This window comes from Vombatus ursinus, unplaced genomic scaffold (assembly GCF_900497805.2).
Source record: "Vombatus ursinus unplaced genomic scaffold, bare-nosed wombat genome assembly UNPS02014779.1, whole genome shotgun sequence".
NCBI lineage: Eukaryota > Metazoa > Chordata > Mammalia > Diprotodontia > Vombatidae > Vombatus > Vombatus ursinus.
This window is the reverse complement of record NW_020954557.1, coordinates 31600751-31614949: the sequence shown is the minus strand read 5'-3', so window position 1 is coordinate 31614949 and position 14199 is coordinate 31600751. Positions and strand designations below refer to the sequence as shown.

Here is a 14199-nt window from a genome sequence, read left to right as displayed (position 1 = left end):
GTACAAGCAATGTTATGAAGTTAAGAGATAGATATTTAAAAAAAAAAACTTGTTTTATTCTTTACAAATATAATTATCATACTTGATCAAGAACTAACACTAATCAACAAAATATGCTAGTTAATATAAAAGTAAAAAAGAAATCCCAGGGATTTTAAGGATGACTGTCACTACTAAGAAAGACTGTCAATAATGAGGTAATTAATATTTAAGAACTAAAAACCTGGATATAAACATGTTATTTTAAAACTGTTTTTCCTTTACCTGAGAATCTTAAAACACAAGCAGAGATCTCTGAGACAAAGAATCTCAACTATGGGGAAAAGTTCTGGTATTTTGTTTTGATTGAGGTTAATGATTCAGATCCAGAAATCATAAACTGCTTTAAAAAAAACTCCTCAAAACAAGAATTTTACTTCATCCAGAGACAAAGCTGGAACTTCCAAAAATAAATAAATGATTCGGTGACATTATAAAAAACCTTCATGTTATGTGCATTGCGACTATGTAAAACTGACCTGACTTTACATTTTCTACGAGGAATTATGTTTTTTTCAGGAATATGATTATTTTCATATGGTTAAAACTGAGTGATACAGTTATTAGGATATTAATGAATTGGAAGGAACAGGGAGAAGTATATTGAAACATAACATATAGGAAGGCTAATTCACAGAAATGATTTCTATTAAGTACAACAGGTATGATATAGTCTTAGAAGTATCTATTCTTATAATCCTAAATTCAAAGATAACATCAAAAAATAAACTTCTGGGGTACATTTCTTCCACAACCTCAACTTCCTTTTGGCAGGGCAGAAGTAGGCAAGGTAAAGATAAATTATGTGTTACCTATTCCTGAGTAAAAGTACAGGATCTTGTAAGCAGGAAGGAGGAGAATAAATAAGACTAATAAATTATAATGAACAAAAATGGAAAAGTACTTTTCATGCCTATAAAATATGAAATATAAAATATAGATATAAACATATATGTATAGAAACATACATATAAGTGCATATATCCGAATTATATATAATCTATCTATGGATATTTTTGTTGTTGTTTCAGTCATATCTGACTCTTTGGGGTCGCATTTGGAGTTTTCTTGGCAAAGATACTAGAGTGGCTTGCCATTTCCTTTTCCAGCTCATTTTATAGATGAGGCAACTAAGGCAAACAGGGTTAACTGACTTGCCCAGGGTCACATAACTAGTGTGTGTTTGAGGCCAGATTTGAACTCAGGAAGATTGAGTCTTCCTGACTCCAGGCCCAGAACTTCATCCACCACACTGCCGCATTGCCTCTATAGGGATATAAGGTAAAATAACAGAAGCAAGAAAAAAAAATACCAGAATGAGATGAGAGGAAAAACCAGACATAATGGTATAATGAATGCCAGGGAAAAACAAAATACTTGGTATTGTATGTATTCATCAAAGTATTATTTTTACTCCTGGGAATTTAATATTTGCTTCTACATCTGCTAAATTTGCTGTGAAATTCAGATCATTAACTGACTTGGAATAGTACTTTTCCTTTAACTAACCATAATATTCTATCATACCTCTCCCTGCACTCTAAATTCCAACTCAACCTATTCTTTGTCCTCATTTTGACCTACAGTCCCTTTGAGACTGCATTAATCACCCTTTCCATTACTTATACTTTGTATTAATTTCTCTTTCTTCCAAATCTTGACACTAAACCAGTTCACATTACAGTGTCCTTTAGTCTTGAATAACTTGCACTTTTGTCCTTTCTTGCTAAATGGTGCTGAAAGAAGTGACATAACTATGCCAACTGAGTTCACTATAAATGTATGTTATACAATCTGAACTGGTCCCTCATTGAAGTAAAGCAATCCTTTTATTTCTGCCACTCCTCACAGTCTGTGGGGAACACAGAATGTTCAAATCTTTTCTTCTGAAGCCTCTTTCGTAAGTGTTTCAACCCTACTTTCCCAGCAGAAAATCTTCCCTCATATTTTAACTGACAAGCTCCTTTTTCTTTCCCAATTTACATCTCAGAAGCCTCTGACATCATCACTCATTTTCTGCTCCTTTACTCTAGCGTCTGATCAGGAACTTGCCATTTCAATTAATCAGCAAGCGTTTATTAAACATCTGCTCCGTATCAGACATTATGTTAGGAGTCAGAGATGTAAGTAAAAAGAATGAAATAATCCTTTCTCTCAAAGAGCTTATATTCTATTCTACTGGGAAAGATAATATATACATATATGAGTATACTGTGAATAAACACAAAATAAATAAACATTAAATACTAAGTACTTTGGGAAGGAGGGCACTAGCATTTAAGGTAGAAGGTGGTGCTTGGGTTGCGGGGGATTTTGTGAGGTAGAGATGAATAGGAAGGACATTCTAAGCATAGAGGACACCCAGCACAAACGTGTGGAAAACAGGAGATGGAGTATTCAATGTGAGGAACAGATAAGGCTAGATTACAAAAGGCTTTTAAAACCAAACAGCACTTTATATTTTATCCAAGAGGCAATCTGGAGTTTTTGGAATTTGAGTAAAGGAATGACAAGGTCACTTCTACACATGAGGAAGATTTTTTTGGTAGCTATGTAGAGGACAGATTTGAGTAGGGAGAGATGTGAAGCAGGGAAACCAATTAATGGAAATGTCTAATAGGTAGCTGGGGATGCGACACTAAATCTCAGGTGAGAGACTGAAGATACATAGATCTGTGCATCATCCTTTTCTTGTCAAGGCACCTACTCTAAATGCATCTGTGATACCATCCTGTCTCATCAGATTGCTCCCCAAACTATAATCTCTTATTTTCAATCCCTATCTTTTGACCCATCCATGCTATCTATAAGCATGCTGCCCAGCTTTCCATTAATCCTTTAAAAAATCCTCCCTTGCAATATCATTACTAGGCCTATGACCCCAAGACATCAAAGGAAGGTTCTGTAAATATAAAAATATGATAGCAACTTTTTATAGTGGCAAAGAATTGGAAGCCAAGATAATGTCTCTGAAGTGGGAAACAGCTGAACAAATTATGGTATAAAAATGTAATGGAATATTACTATGTTGTAAGAAATTATAGAAGACATAGTTTTGGAAAAACCTGAGAAGACTAAGACGAACTGATGCAAAGTGCAGTGAGTAGATTAAGGGGAACAGTTTACACTCTAACTCCACTGTAAAAACAAACAATTTTGAAAGATTTAAGAACTTTGATCAATGCAATGATGATCATGATTCCAGAGGACTGATAATAAAGAATGCTATCTACCTCCTAACAGAGAAATGATGGACTAAATATGTAGAATGAGACACAATTTTTGGACATTGTCAATATGGACATTTGTTAAAAGGATTTTTAGTTTTCTTTTTTTTCCTACTGGGGATAAGGAGAAGGAAGAAGGAAGGAAAAAAGTTTGATAATTGAAAAAAATTAATTAAAAAAAGAAAAAAGTATCTTTGAAAAACCTCCCTCACTTGACTCTACCATTACCTTAAAACCATCAATCCTGCATCATCCTCTCTTTCAAATGAATGAATGGATATGTATCCCTAAGTGCTTATTATGTGTAAAGCATTGTGCTAAGTGCTAAGGAAAGAAATAGAAAAGGCAGTCCCTGTTCTCAAGGAGCTCACAACATTCTAAAGGGGAAGACAGCACATACAGGTTTCAGTTTCAAGTCAGATAGGTTCTATAGCTACAGTGACAAAGCATATGATAATGCATCATCTTTAATATCATTTCCTCATTTCTTAGACCGGCTGCACTACTTTGGGACTTCTGAGTTCTCCACCATGCCCTAGGAAGCTCCCTATTGGAATAACCCCATCATCCTGTAACATCTCATAAGCCTCGGTACTCCACCTCATCAGCTCCTCTGCCTCTTTGATTGGAGGGTGGGGTCATAAACTTCAACCTCCATGTAAGGAAAGATCTCAGTTCAGTCATTTCCTCATTTCTCACCTGCCTGAACTGCCTTGGGGACTTCTCTGCCTGCCTTCACTATGCCCCCAAGTCTGCTCTCCCCCCCCCCCCCCCCCTTCCCCTTCCTTCTGTTTTTTGTTTGGTTTTTTTTTTTGGGTCTTCCTCCATTGGACTGTAAAGTTCTTGAGGATAGGGATGGTCTTTTTTTATTTTCTGTGTTCCCAGTACTTAGCAGAGTGCTTGGCTCACAGTAGGCTCTTAATAATTAATGTTTACTGCCTACTAAATATTTCCACGATAAAATCTTATCAATTTCTGATGTTGAACCATTTGAAAATACCAGGGTCTTTGGTCAAGAATTTTCTTTTTTAGGTATTCAGTACCTGTGACTGAAGCACCCACAGCTTCCAGGGTGCATTCCTACAGAGGCTGTTTTCAAGGATGATGGTAGAAGGGGCTGAGCTAGAATTAAGACCAGTGGTATAGATGGAGAGGAAGGGTTGCTGTCATTCCCAAGGCTCTTAGGTATAGAGTTATGGCCTAACTCCTTTGAGGTCTAAGCAGAGGTGGCAGTGGTTTGACTTACCTAGCACATGCTTACCTATACCACCTGTCTCTTGCTCAGGCTGTCTTGCTGTCTCAGTTAGGCTGGCTTGCCTATACAACAGTGCCAGCTGGTGGAGATGAATGGCACCTTCTCCACAGAAGTCTATTCCCCAGATAATAACTCCACAAAACCAATGATCTGGGGACTACTGTGACTCCCAGGGATCTTGGACTTATATTAGTAAGCAGTTGGTGATGCTGGTGGTGAGGATAGGGATCCTTATCCACAGTAACTGCTCCCCTCAATGACAGTGGTGTGCCCTAGAAGTAGGGCTGCTGCTGTGGGGAGCACTGCTATTCCTAAGGTTCTTTTGGGGTTTAGGGTGCTCGGCTATTTCAACAGGCAACTGAAGTAAGTCAGTGGTTAAGATCATGGTGGCAGTTTGACTTTCTTAGTACATGTGGCCCCTTGTTTCTCCCTCACGGTGCTTTGCTTCCCTCACAGGTGGCAGTGGTGGGGATGGCTGGTACATTCTCCACCAGAGTTGTTTCTTAGAATCCAAACTCTTAACTCTCTACACACATTGCCTTTACTTCTTTTCCCTTTATTCCTCAACCCTTTGCAATCTGGTTTTGGACCCCATTATTCAACTGAACCAGCTCTTTTCAAAGTTACTAAATTCCATCTTTTAACTGCTAATGCAATGGCCTTTTCTCAATCTTCATTCTCCTCTCCTTTCTGTAGCATGTGACACTGACTACTCTCTCCCTCTTGAATATTCTTTCTTCTCTGAATTTTCAGGACACAGCTCTCTGGTTCTCTTTCTTCCTGCTGGATTAATCCTTGTGTTTTTCCTTTGTTGGATAATCATCCATATCTCACCCTCTTTTATGCCTACGCCGTAAGGCTCTGTCCTGGGTCCTCCAATCTTTTCTCCATATATTTTCTCAGAGAACCCATCAGGTTCCATAAGTTTAAATGTCACTACCATGCAGATAACTCTCAGATCTACATATCCAGCCATGCCTCTCTCTGAGCTCCAGTTTCACACGAATTCAAGTCAACAAGCATTTATTAAGTGCCTATAAATACCAAGGACTGTGCTAAGTGCTAGGGATACAAAGAAGGGGGAGGGGGGCGGGGACGGAGACAGGGACACAAAAATCAAAGAAACCCTTTAAAAACACAAACTAAATAAGGGATAAATTGGAGATAATCAACAGAAGAAAGACATTAAAATTAGGAAATTTCCTAAAGAACATGGGACATTAGGAGGCTGAGATGAGGGAGGGAGTTGCAAACACAGAAGACAGCCAGTGAAAAATCTCAGTTGGGAGATGGAATAGCAAGGAGGCCAGTGACACTAGATCACAAAGTATGTGGAGGTGACTAAGTACATGCAAGAAGATTGTAAGGTAGGAAGGGGCCAAGTTATAAAGGGTTATTAAAAGCTAAAAAAGAGAATATTATATTGAAGTTTACTGAATGGGGGGTTGGGGGGATGACATTATCAGACCTATGCTTAAGAAAGATCATTTTTGACAGGTTCATGGAAGATGGACTGGAACAAGGAAAGATGATGAAGGGAGACCAACAAACAGGCTACTACAATACTTAGGTGAGAAATGATGAGAGCCTGCAATTAGGGTGATGACAGTGTCAGAAGAGAGAAGGGAGAGTATATGAGAGATGTTACAAATGTAATATTTATAAGACTCAGCAACAGACTGAACATGTTTTACTGGATTCACTAATTTCTTTCAAAGCTTAGCTCAATATCATCTTTCTGCATGAGGTTTTTCCTGATCTTGGCTGCTAATGCTAGTCCCCCTAAATTAATTTGTAGTTATTTTGTATATACTTAAATATACATGTTGTATTCCCCTAAAGAATGTAAGCTCCTTGAGGTCAGGGATTGTTTTCTTTATGTCTCTGTATATACATTGTTTAGCTGTTGACGCTTTTTGTCCTTCATTCTTGAAGAGGACCATGACATCAGGAAAGTGATGCCAAGACTTGCAAGTGAATTTGATTTAAGTGAGGGAGGGCTATGCAAAGTCACTAGCCTCACCTTCTCCTCCAGAACCATCTGGGTTCAGTGGTAAGATATAGATCAGGATGACTGGAGATGCCCCCCTCCCCCCAACTACCTCCCCTCCCCACCAATGCAGTGGGAGACCTTGGCCTTTTTAAGCTAAGGTCCTTCCAAGTTCTCACTCCATCTGAGGCAAAGCCCATTCAGAAATTAAGGCTAGGTAAGAAATGAGCAGAGAATGGCCCCTTTTACCTAATCAAAAAAAAAAATATCAATCTGGGAGGGGAAGGCCCTCAGGGTTTCTGGCCAAAACAGAAACAGTTACTATTCACATCCACTCAGAGCCTTGAGGGCCCACACAATGAACACTAAATGGGGCTTGGGCTGGGACCTATTGTTGGCCAATCAATGAGAACCAGAGTAATCTTAAAGAAAGAAATCTAGTCCATAAACCTCAAGGTATCTTAGTAGTTTCCACCCATCAAAACTTACATTCCTTTGGGCAGAGCAAACTTTGGTTTTAAGTGCAGGAGGGCTGTGCAAAGTCACCAGCCTCACTTTCTCCTCTGGAGCCATCTGGGTCCAGTGGCAAGATATAAATCAGGATGACTGAAAATGGTCCCCATTGTCTAGCAAGTGCCTGGCACAGAGTTGGTGCTGAATAAACTAACTGCTTGTTCATTAATGATCATCATCATAAAAGTTCACATTTAAAAAGCTTTAAGTTTGCAAATCACTTTACACATGTAATTTCTGGACCACCATTTGTTGAAAATGTTATAGAGTTGATTCTTGTATGGTTTAAAATTCTGTGACTGTTATTAAAAGTGATGAAATAACTAAAATTCTATACTACATGTTTTGTTTAATCACATCCACAATGACATTTCAAAACTAATTCCAAAGGATTAAAATACAGATAATATAGTGAAAACTATTACCTTAAGTTCAGCAACTTGTGATGAAATATGCCACATAAGGCTTTCACTGAGGAACTTCATCCCATATGGACCTAGCAATTCTGATAGTGATCTCATTTCTAAGAAAGAAAAATAATTTAATTCATTCACTTGAAAGCTGAATCAAATTATTTTAAAAGTAAATGCTTGAATACCCCAACCATCACACAGAAAAAGAAATTATAAATGCACAGATCAAAGAAAAGACTTACTTTTAAAAAAAACATTCAAAGGTAACCCACAAAGGACACAGAGGTAATTCTACAAAGCCAAGATCTTACTTAAAAGAAAATGACTCCAGTTTAGTATTGATTTTCTACAATTAAGACTACAAAAATAACATGAAATTTTCAAACAAGTTCACCTGATATGTCTGAATACTCTTCTGCATTGAAAGTCAGCTCATTTTCTGTGGGCAAATTCACAAATGCTTTCATTGCAGGAAAATAAGCTATATGGCCATTGCTAACTTGTCTTAGTAAGGTCTCCAAATACCTAAAGAGAAGCATATGATCATTACGGAAAAAGAAAGATCAAAGCAATAATTCAAAACTTACTATAGGATATACTTTTATAAAAGAGGTTTCAACTTCAGTGGGACTTTTATAGATTACCAATCTTTATTTTCTTCAACAAAAAAGGGAATGCTATTATATACAAACATACATTCAATTTAAGGTCTTACCAATTTGTGTACAGGCTTGTAATAGTTGGCTCTCCATGACTGTCTAAATGTTGCGTTTGCTGAAGAAGAACATTGTTAAATACCCTTGTAATGTCAATTTGCACATAATTTTCTATTGACTGGAGTACTGTCATGTATGCTCTTACACTTGTTAAGAGCTCTGAAGGTTTTGCAATTTCTTGTGTGGCTTGATTATACATTGTCATCCCCACAATTGACCTTTAAAGGAAAAGAGTAAATGAAATAAAAGATTGTTCACATTATTGTAAAACAGTCATTCACTCAAACCATATAAAAAGATTGTATATAAGCTATAAATATAGTTTAATAATGTAAAATTATTTAAAAGGAAGACAATAATTTACATGCTACAAAACCCTGGAATGTGGGGAGATGGGATATTCTGGAACCTCAATTCAGTTCCATTTTTAAAGTTATAAGTACACTAATAAGTAAAACTGTGTAACAAACACATAGAGATAATTTTTACACATTTATTTTTCAGTTGTCCACAACTGTAAAATGTTTACGGCAAGGGCTGGTAGTTCTTACCCAAAGGTCATATTCCACCTTTAGTTAAAATTTCATCTGGCCCTTGGAATATTAGTGGCCCTTAGGGCCCACTGCTCAAAGAATAATTTGTCCTCTGGTAAAGCTGCCATGACTCTACCATTCAGAGCAGAATCTTTAATCTGCCAGGACAGCTAGGTGGTACAGTAGACAGAGTTCTGGCCTTGGAATCAGGAGGACCTGAGTTCAAATTTGACCTCAGACACTTGACACTTACTAGCTATGTGACCCTGGGCAAGCCACTTAACCCCAACTGCCTCATCCAACAAAAAAAAAAAAAAAAAGCTACAAGTGTCTGGGGGCAGCTAGGTGGTGCAGTGGATAGAGTACCGGCCCAGGAGGACCTGCGTTCAAATCCAGCCTCAGACATATAACACTCACTAGCTGTGTGACTCTAGGCAGGACACTTAACCCCAATTGCCTCACATACAAAAAAAAAAAAAAGATTGCTTGCTAATGACAAGGGTAAGACTGGAATGCTCTTCTAGAGAACTTTTCTGTGGAGTCATGATGTTCATTGAATATGTTAAGATCGATGTTTTAAAATTTTTCTTGTCATAATTTTTTGAGTCTGATAATTTATTTTGAGATTTCAATACAATGTTACCAAAAAAATTAAATTTTGAAAAAAGACACCTTCATTCATATTTGAAATATTTTTCAGTGAGTTACATGAAATACTTTCATATCATCATTAACAATTTCTATAAGCCCTACTTAGATTTGCTGGTTTTCTTATTCCTGATTTTTTTAGTGAGCAGTTTTGAAAGTGAATTTGAAATATTTATCATCTTTGTACTGAGAAACAAATGCTAATTTTAGTCTAGGTATCTTTGGGTTTTCTCCCCCCTGCCCCCAACAGTAAATATTCACCTTAAAGACAATAATTTCATATCCTTGTCTCCTAATATAGCATGTTTGCCATCAGAGGCAAAAAGAGTACAGCAGTAAAGTTATGCTTGCATTCTGTTTGTATATGAAATACAATGTTGAGATATATATACACACACACAAACAGTGGGAAAAGACACTTAGATATACTTATATCAGTGCATACAACTTTAGGAAATTTGTTCTGAAAAGTGGGATAGTGCAAATGTAAGAACTGAAAGCTGTGGAAACTGTGTTTGTTGAATTTGTAAGGCAGCAACATGACAGCTGGCAAAGAGTAAGAGGACTTGGGCTGAAATTCCACCTCTGAGGTTTCTGACTTCGGGCAAGTCACCTAATCCCCTGCTGGGCCTTAGTTCCCTTATCTGTAAAATGAAGGGATTGGATTATATATCCTCTAGGGTCCCTTCCAGCTCTAGATCCATGATCCTATGATCTCTGCTTCTTGAAAAATGTCTCAATGACACATACACATAGAAACCTGATGATCTGACATTGTAATTGACTTCAATTTCTAGCCTTCATTTTAATGAAAAATACTTTGAATTTAGAGCAAACTACCTAATGGCAAAAAACAAACAAATTGGTGTTATATTTAACAAATTTTAAGAATAATATTTTTGATATTTTTCTTGCTCAACTCTTATTTTAGAATTTATACTTTTGTTGTCATATTTCTTACTAATGTAATGCTGAAATTATTCGCAATTATTAAGATCATAGGGAAAAGTAACTTTTGAACAAAGTAATTAAAAATTTATTTATCTGGCAAGGATAAACATAAGAGATAATTTCCCACTAAGACTGAATCCTTTTTCAATTACTTTAGGTACCTTAAGCAGACCAGTTTCCAGTATTTGATTTCTTCATATTCATAATTTATGACATAATTCATAACATAATGAACTTAAAAGGATCCTTCACTAAAGGCTTACTCCAATATGTCAGAATGAGGTAGGGATGACATAGGGAAACTCAAGTGAGCTTGAGGAATATAAAGTATCAGGTTCCAAGACAAGGAAGGATTTTGATTAAGGGGAGTCCAAGGAAGGATCATCTCACAAAATTTCAGAGTTGCAAGGGATCTCAGAAGCCATTTTAGTCTAACCCATTCCTAAACAAGAATCTCTATGACACAATCAACAAATGTTTCCTTTGCTTGGAGAAGAGGAATCTCCTATGTCATGAGGCAGTCCATTCTACTTGATAAAATTTACATCTTCTAAAAGAGTTATTATGTTGATACTTTTTCTAATATTGAACTATCTTTGCATTCCTAGTACAAATCCAACTTGGGTCATAATGAATGATTTCTTGGATAAACTGCTACTGTTTATTTGACGGGATTTTTTAAAGAATTTTTGAATTGCTGTTCAATTAATATTAATTATATTACCATGCAATTAATGTTATTAATTATATTACCATACAATTGTTATTAATTAAACATTATTGATTGACTAATTAAATAAAAAATAATATTAATAATAGGTGTCACAATGGATAGTTTTGGGCCTAGAGAAAGATCTGAGTTGTTCTATGATCCTAAACAAGTCACAACCTCTGTTAACCTCAGTTTCCTCAACTATAACATGGAGATAATAACTGTACCTACTTTGTAAGGTTATTATGAAGATCAGATAAGCTTATGTTTATAAAGTGCTTAGCACAGCGCCTGGCAGTATAAAAATGCTTATTCTTTTAGCCTATAGTTTTACTTTGGTGTTTTATCCTACCCTGATATAGGTAATAGGATAATATTTGTCTCATAAAAGATTCCTGGTAAAGTGTTCTATTTTTCAATTTTAGAATAATTTGTATAGTATTGGTACTAATTGTTCTTTAAAAGTTTGATAGAATTCTCCTGTGAATTCATTTGGACTAGAAATTTTTTTCTGTGGTATCTCCTTTACATCTAGTTCTATTTCCTTTTCTAAGATTGAATTAATATCTCTATCTGGTCTTCTGACAATTCAGATGTTTCTCTATTTATGTTCATTCAATTCATTCAATAAATATTTGTTAAGTACCTACTATGTGCCAGGGACTGTGTTCTCAGTTTTGCAAGCATATAACTGTGCATAAGAGGTTCTGATTATTCTTTCTACTTAATGGTTTTATTGAGATTTCACTATGAAAATCATTGATAAAAATATATTTATATAGAAATTGGTATTTGAACTTACTTCTTTAAGGTGGCCATTTATTACAAGAGGAAAAGGAAGAAGCAAGGCAAGGGAGAAAGCCAGGACAAAAGCAAATAAATGGGAGATGAAATTTCACATGTGAAAAACAGCAAGTAGGTGAGTAGAATTGAATTGTACAGTATGTGGAGGTCAATAAAGTATATGAAGACTAGAAAAGTAGGAAGGAGTCAGGTTGTAAATGGCTCTAAATATCAAACAGAAGACTTTATATTTAATTCTGTAGGTAACAGAAAGGTAATGGGATTTATCAAGGGGAGGGAGGGAGAGTGAGGGAAAGACAGTCAACATAGTCAGACCCTTGTTTTTGGCAGATTAGTGGAAGATATACTGAGGTGGGGAGAGGTTTGGAGCAAGAAGGTCAACTACAAGGCTATTGAAACAGTTGAGGCGAGAAGGGATGAATTCCTGAACAAAGGTGATAGCTAGGTGATTAGTATAGGGGGGATACACAAGAGGGATTTTGTGAAGATAGAAATGAGAAGATTTGGTGGTGATAGAGATAGTAAAAAGGAGATAAGGTGGTAGAGATAAGGAGTCAGGTGAGAGAGATGTGGTGGGGTGGTGGCATAAAAACAGCCAGATTTGGCAACTGAAGAATAAACAAGGTGAGGAGATGAGGATAATGCCAAGGTTGCAAACCTGGATTAACTAGGAAGGTGAGGATGTTACTGACAGTAATATTTGGAAGAGGGAAGGGTTTGGGAGGAAAGATAATGACTGAACGAGAGATGTTTGTGGGACATCCAGCTTGAGAGGATAATGTGGGATGGAAGTACAGGAAAGATAAAATGAGTAGATCTGGGAAGCAGCTCTATAGAAATGATAATGAAATGCTTTAAGAGCTGAGAGAATGGAAAAAATGAAAAATAAATCACTATTCTTAGAAACCAGTTATTTAACCACCTTCAAATCCATTTGTATACATATATGTAAAATCTCTCTTTATATGTATATGTCTAAAACATATATAATCTAGCCTATAGCTACATAATAAGATAATTTTAAGAAATGTTTTCCTAAAATCTACTTAAACTAAAATTATATTTGTCGGGTTTACCACTGTAATCAATCCCCAAACACTTAGGTACTGACCATATGCTATGCACTAGGGCTAGAAAGACAACAACAACAACAACAAAAAAAAAACCCAAATAGTTCCTGCACTCAAGAAGCTTACATTGTTTGGGAGAAAATAATATGAAAAACATATAAATACATACAGAAAATAAATACAAAGTGATTTTCAGGGTAGATGAGTAGGCAAGGTTTCACATAGGAGGTGGCACCTGAGTTAAGTTTTGAAGGAAGCAAGGGATTTTAAGCAGTGAAGAATCCATTCTAGAGAAAGCCATACTAGCTCTTTCTGACTGCTACATCCTTTTCTAGATAGTTACTACCTCTTCATTAATGTCATACAATTTTCCCGGAAGTCAATGTCAAATTAACTGGCTTATAGTTTACAGATTTAGTCAGTCAATAAGTATTTATCAAGCACCTGCCATGCGCCAGGCATTATGCAAAAGTGCTGGGTTTACAAAGAAAGATAAAAGACGGTCTCTATTCTCAAGGAGTTCATAGTCTTATGGAGGAGATAACATACAAACAACTGTGTACAAACAAGCTATATACAGGATAAACGGGAAACAATCAAGAGAGGAACAGTATTAGAATTGAAGGGGATTAGGAAAGCCTCCCATAGAAGGTAAGATTTTAGCTGAGGCTTGAAAGAATCCAGGGAAGCCAGGAGAGAGAGCACTTTATGTATGGGGAACAGCCAGTGAAAAAGACTGGAGTCAAGATGTGGGAGGATATGTGGGATGGCACTCCAGTTAATAAATTGTGTAAAAAAAAATTCTATTATTTGGGCTCCCAAGTTCTAAAAGGAAATATTACAGACATGCTAAGATTTAATATAATAAAATTTCTAGTTAAAGGAAAATATAGTTCATATCTTGTCTTACTTGGTAAAGCGAATTTCCAGATGAGAAGTCAAATATTCTCTTGGAGTAAAGGTGTGTTCCCAAACCGCCATGTTTGGTACATAATTTATAGAGAAACAAAGTTCAGAAAGTGCAGTGTGCAATTTATCAAGGCTGAAATAGAGACAGGGAAAAACAGTAAAACATTAAACAATGTGTGAAGAAATAAATTCACTTTTAAAATCACCAGATTTAAGGTAGTATCTTTCTATCAGAAGACAAAGATTGAGAAATTCTTCTATATAATTTCCCTGGATCTAAAGTAAACCACATTAAAGTTTTCTGAGAGATCACAAATATTACTTGTAAATTCAAGAGTATTCCTTTGACCCAAATACAGTCAGACAATACTACTGAATATAATTATCAATGAGGGAAAAAAATTAAGTTCATTCGATTT

General features: G+C 36.1%; 1 protein-coding gene across 1 annotated transcript in view; it reads right to left on the bottom strand.

Moving 5' to 3' along the window:
- NCKAP1 (NCK associated protein 1) overlaps positions 1-14199 on the bottom strand; it is a 131672-nt gene that overhangs the window by 17267 nt on the left and 100206 nt on the right. Inside the window, exons 20-23 of the mRNA XM_027865846.1 lie at positions 13782-13913; positions 8153-8371; positions 7832-7962; positions 7450-7547 (exon numbers count right to left, since the gene is read on the bottom strand). Coding sequence (XP_027721647.1) covers positions 7450-7547; positions 7832-7962; positions 8153-8371; positions 13782-13913 — 580 coding nt within the window. The remainder of the gene's footprint in view (positions 1-7449; positions 7548-7831; positions 7963-8152; positions 8372-13781; positions 13914-14199) is intronic.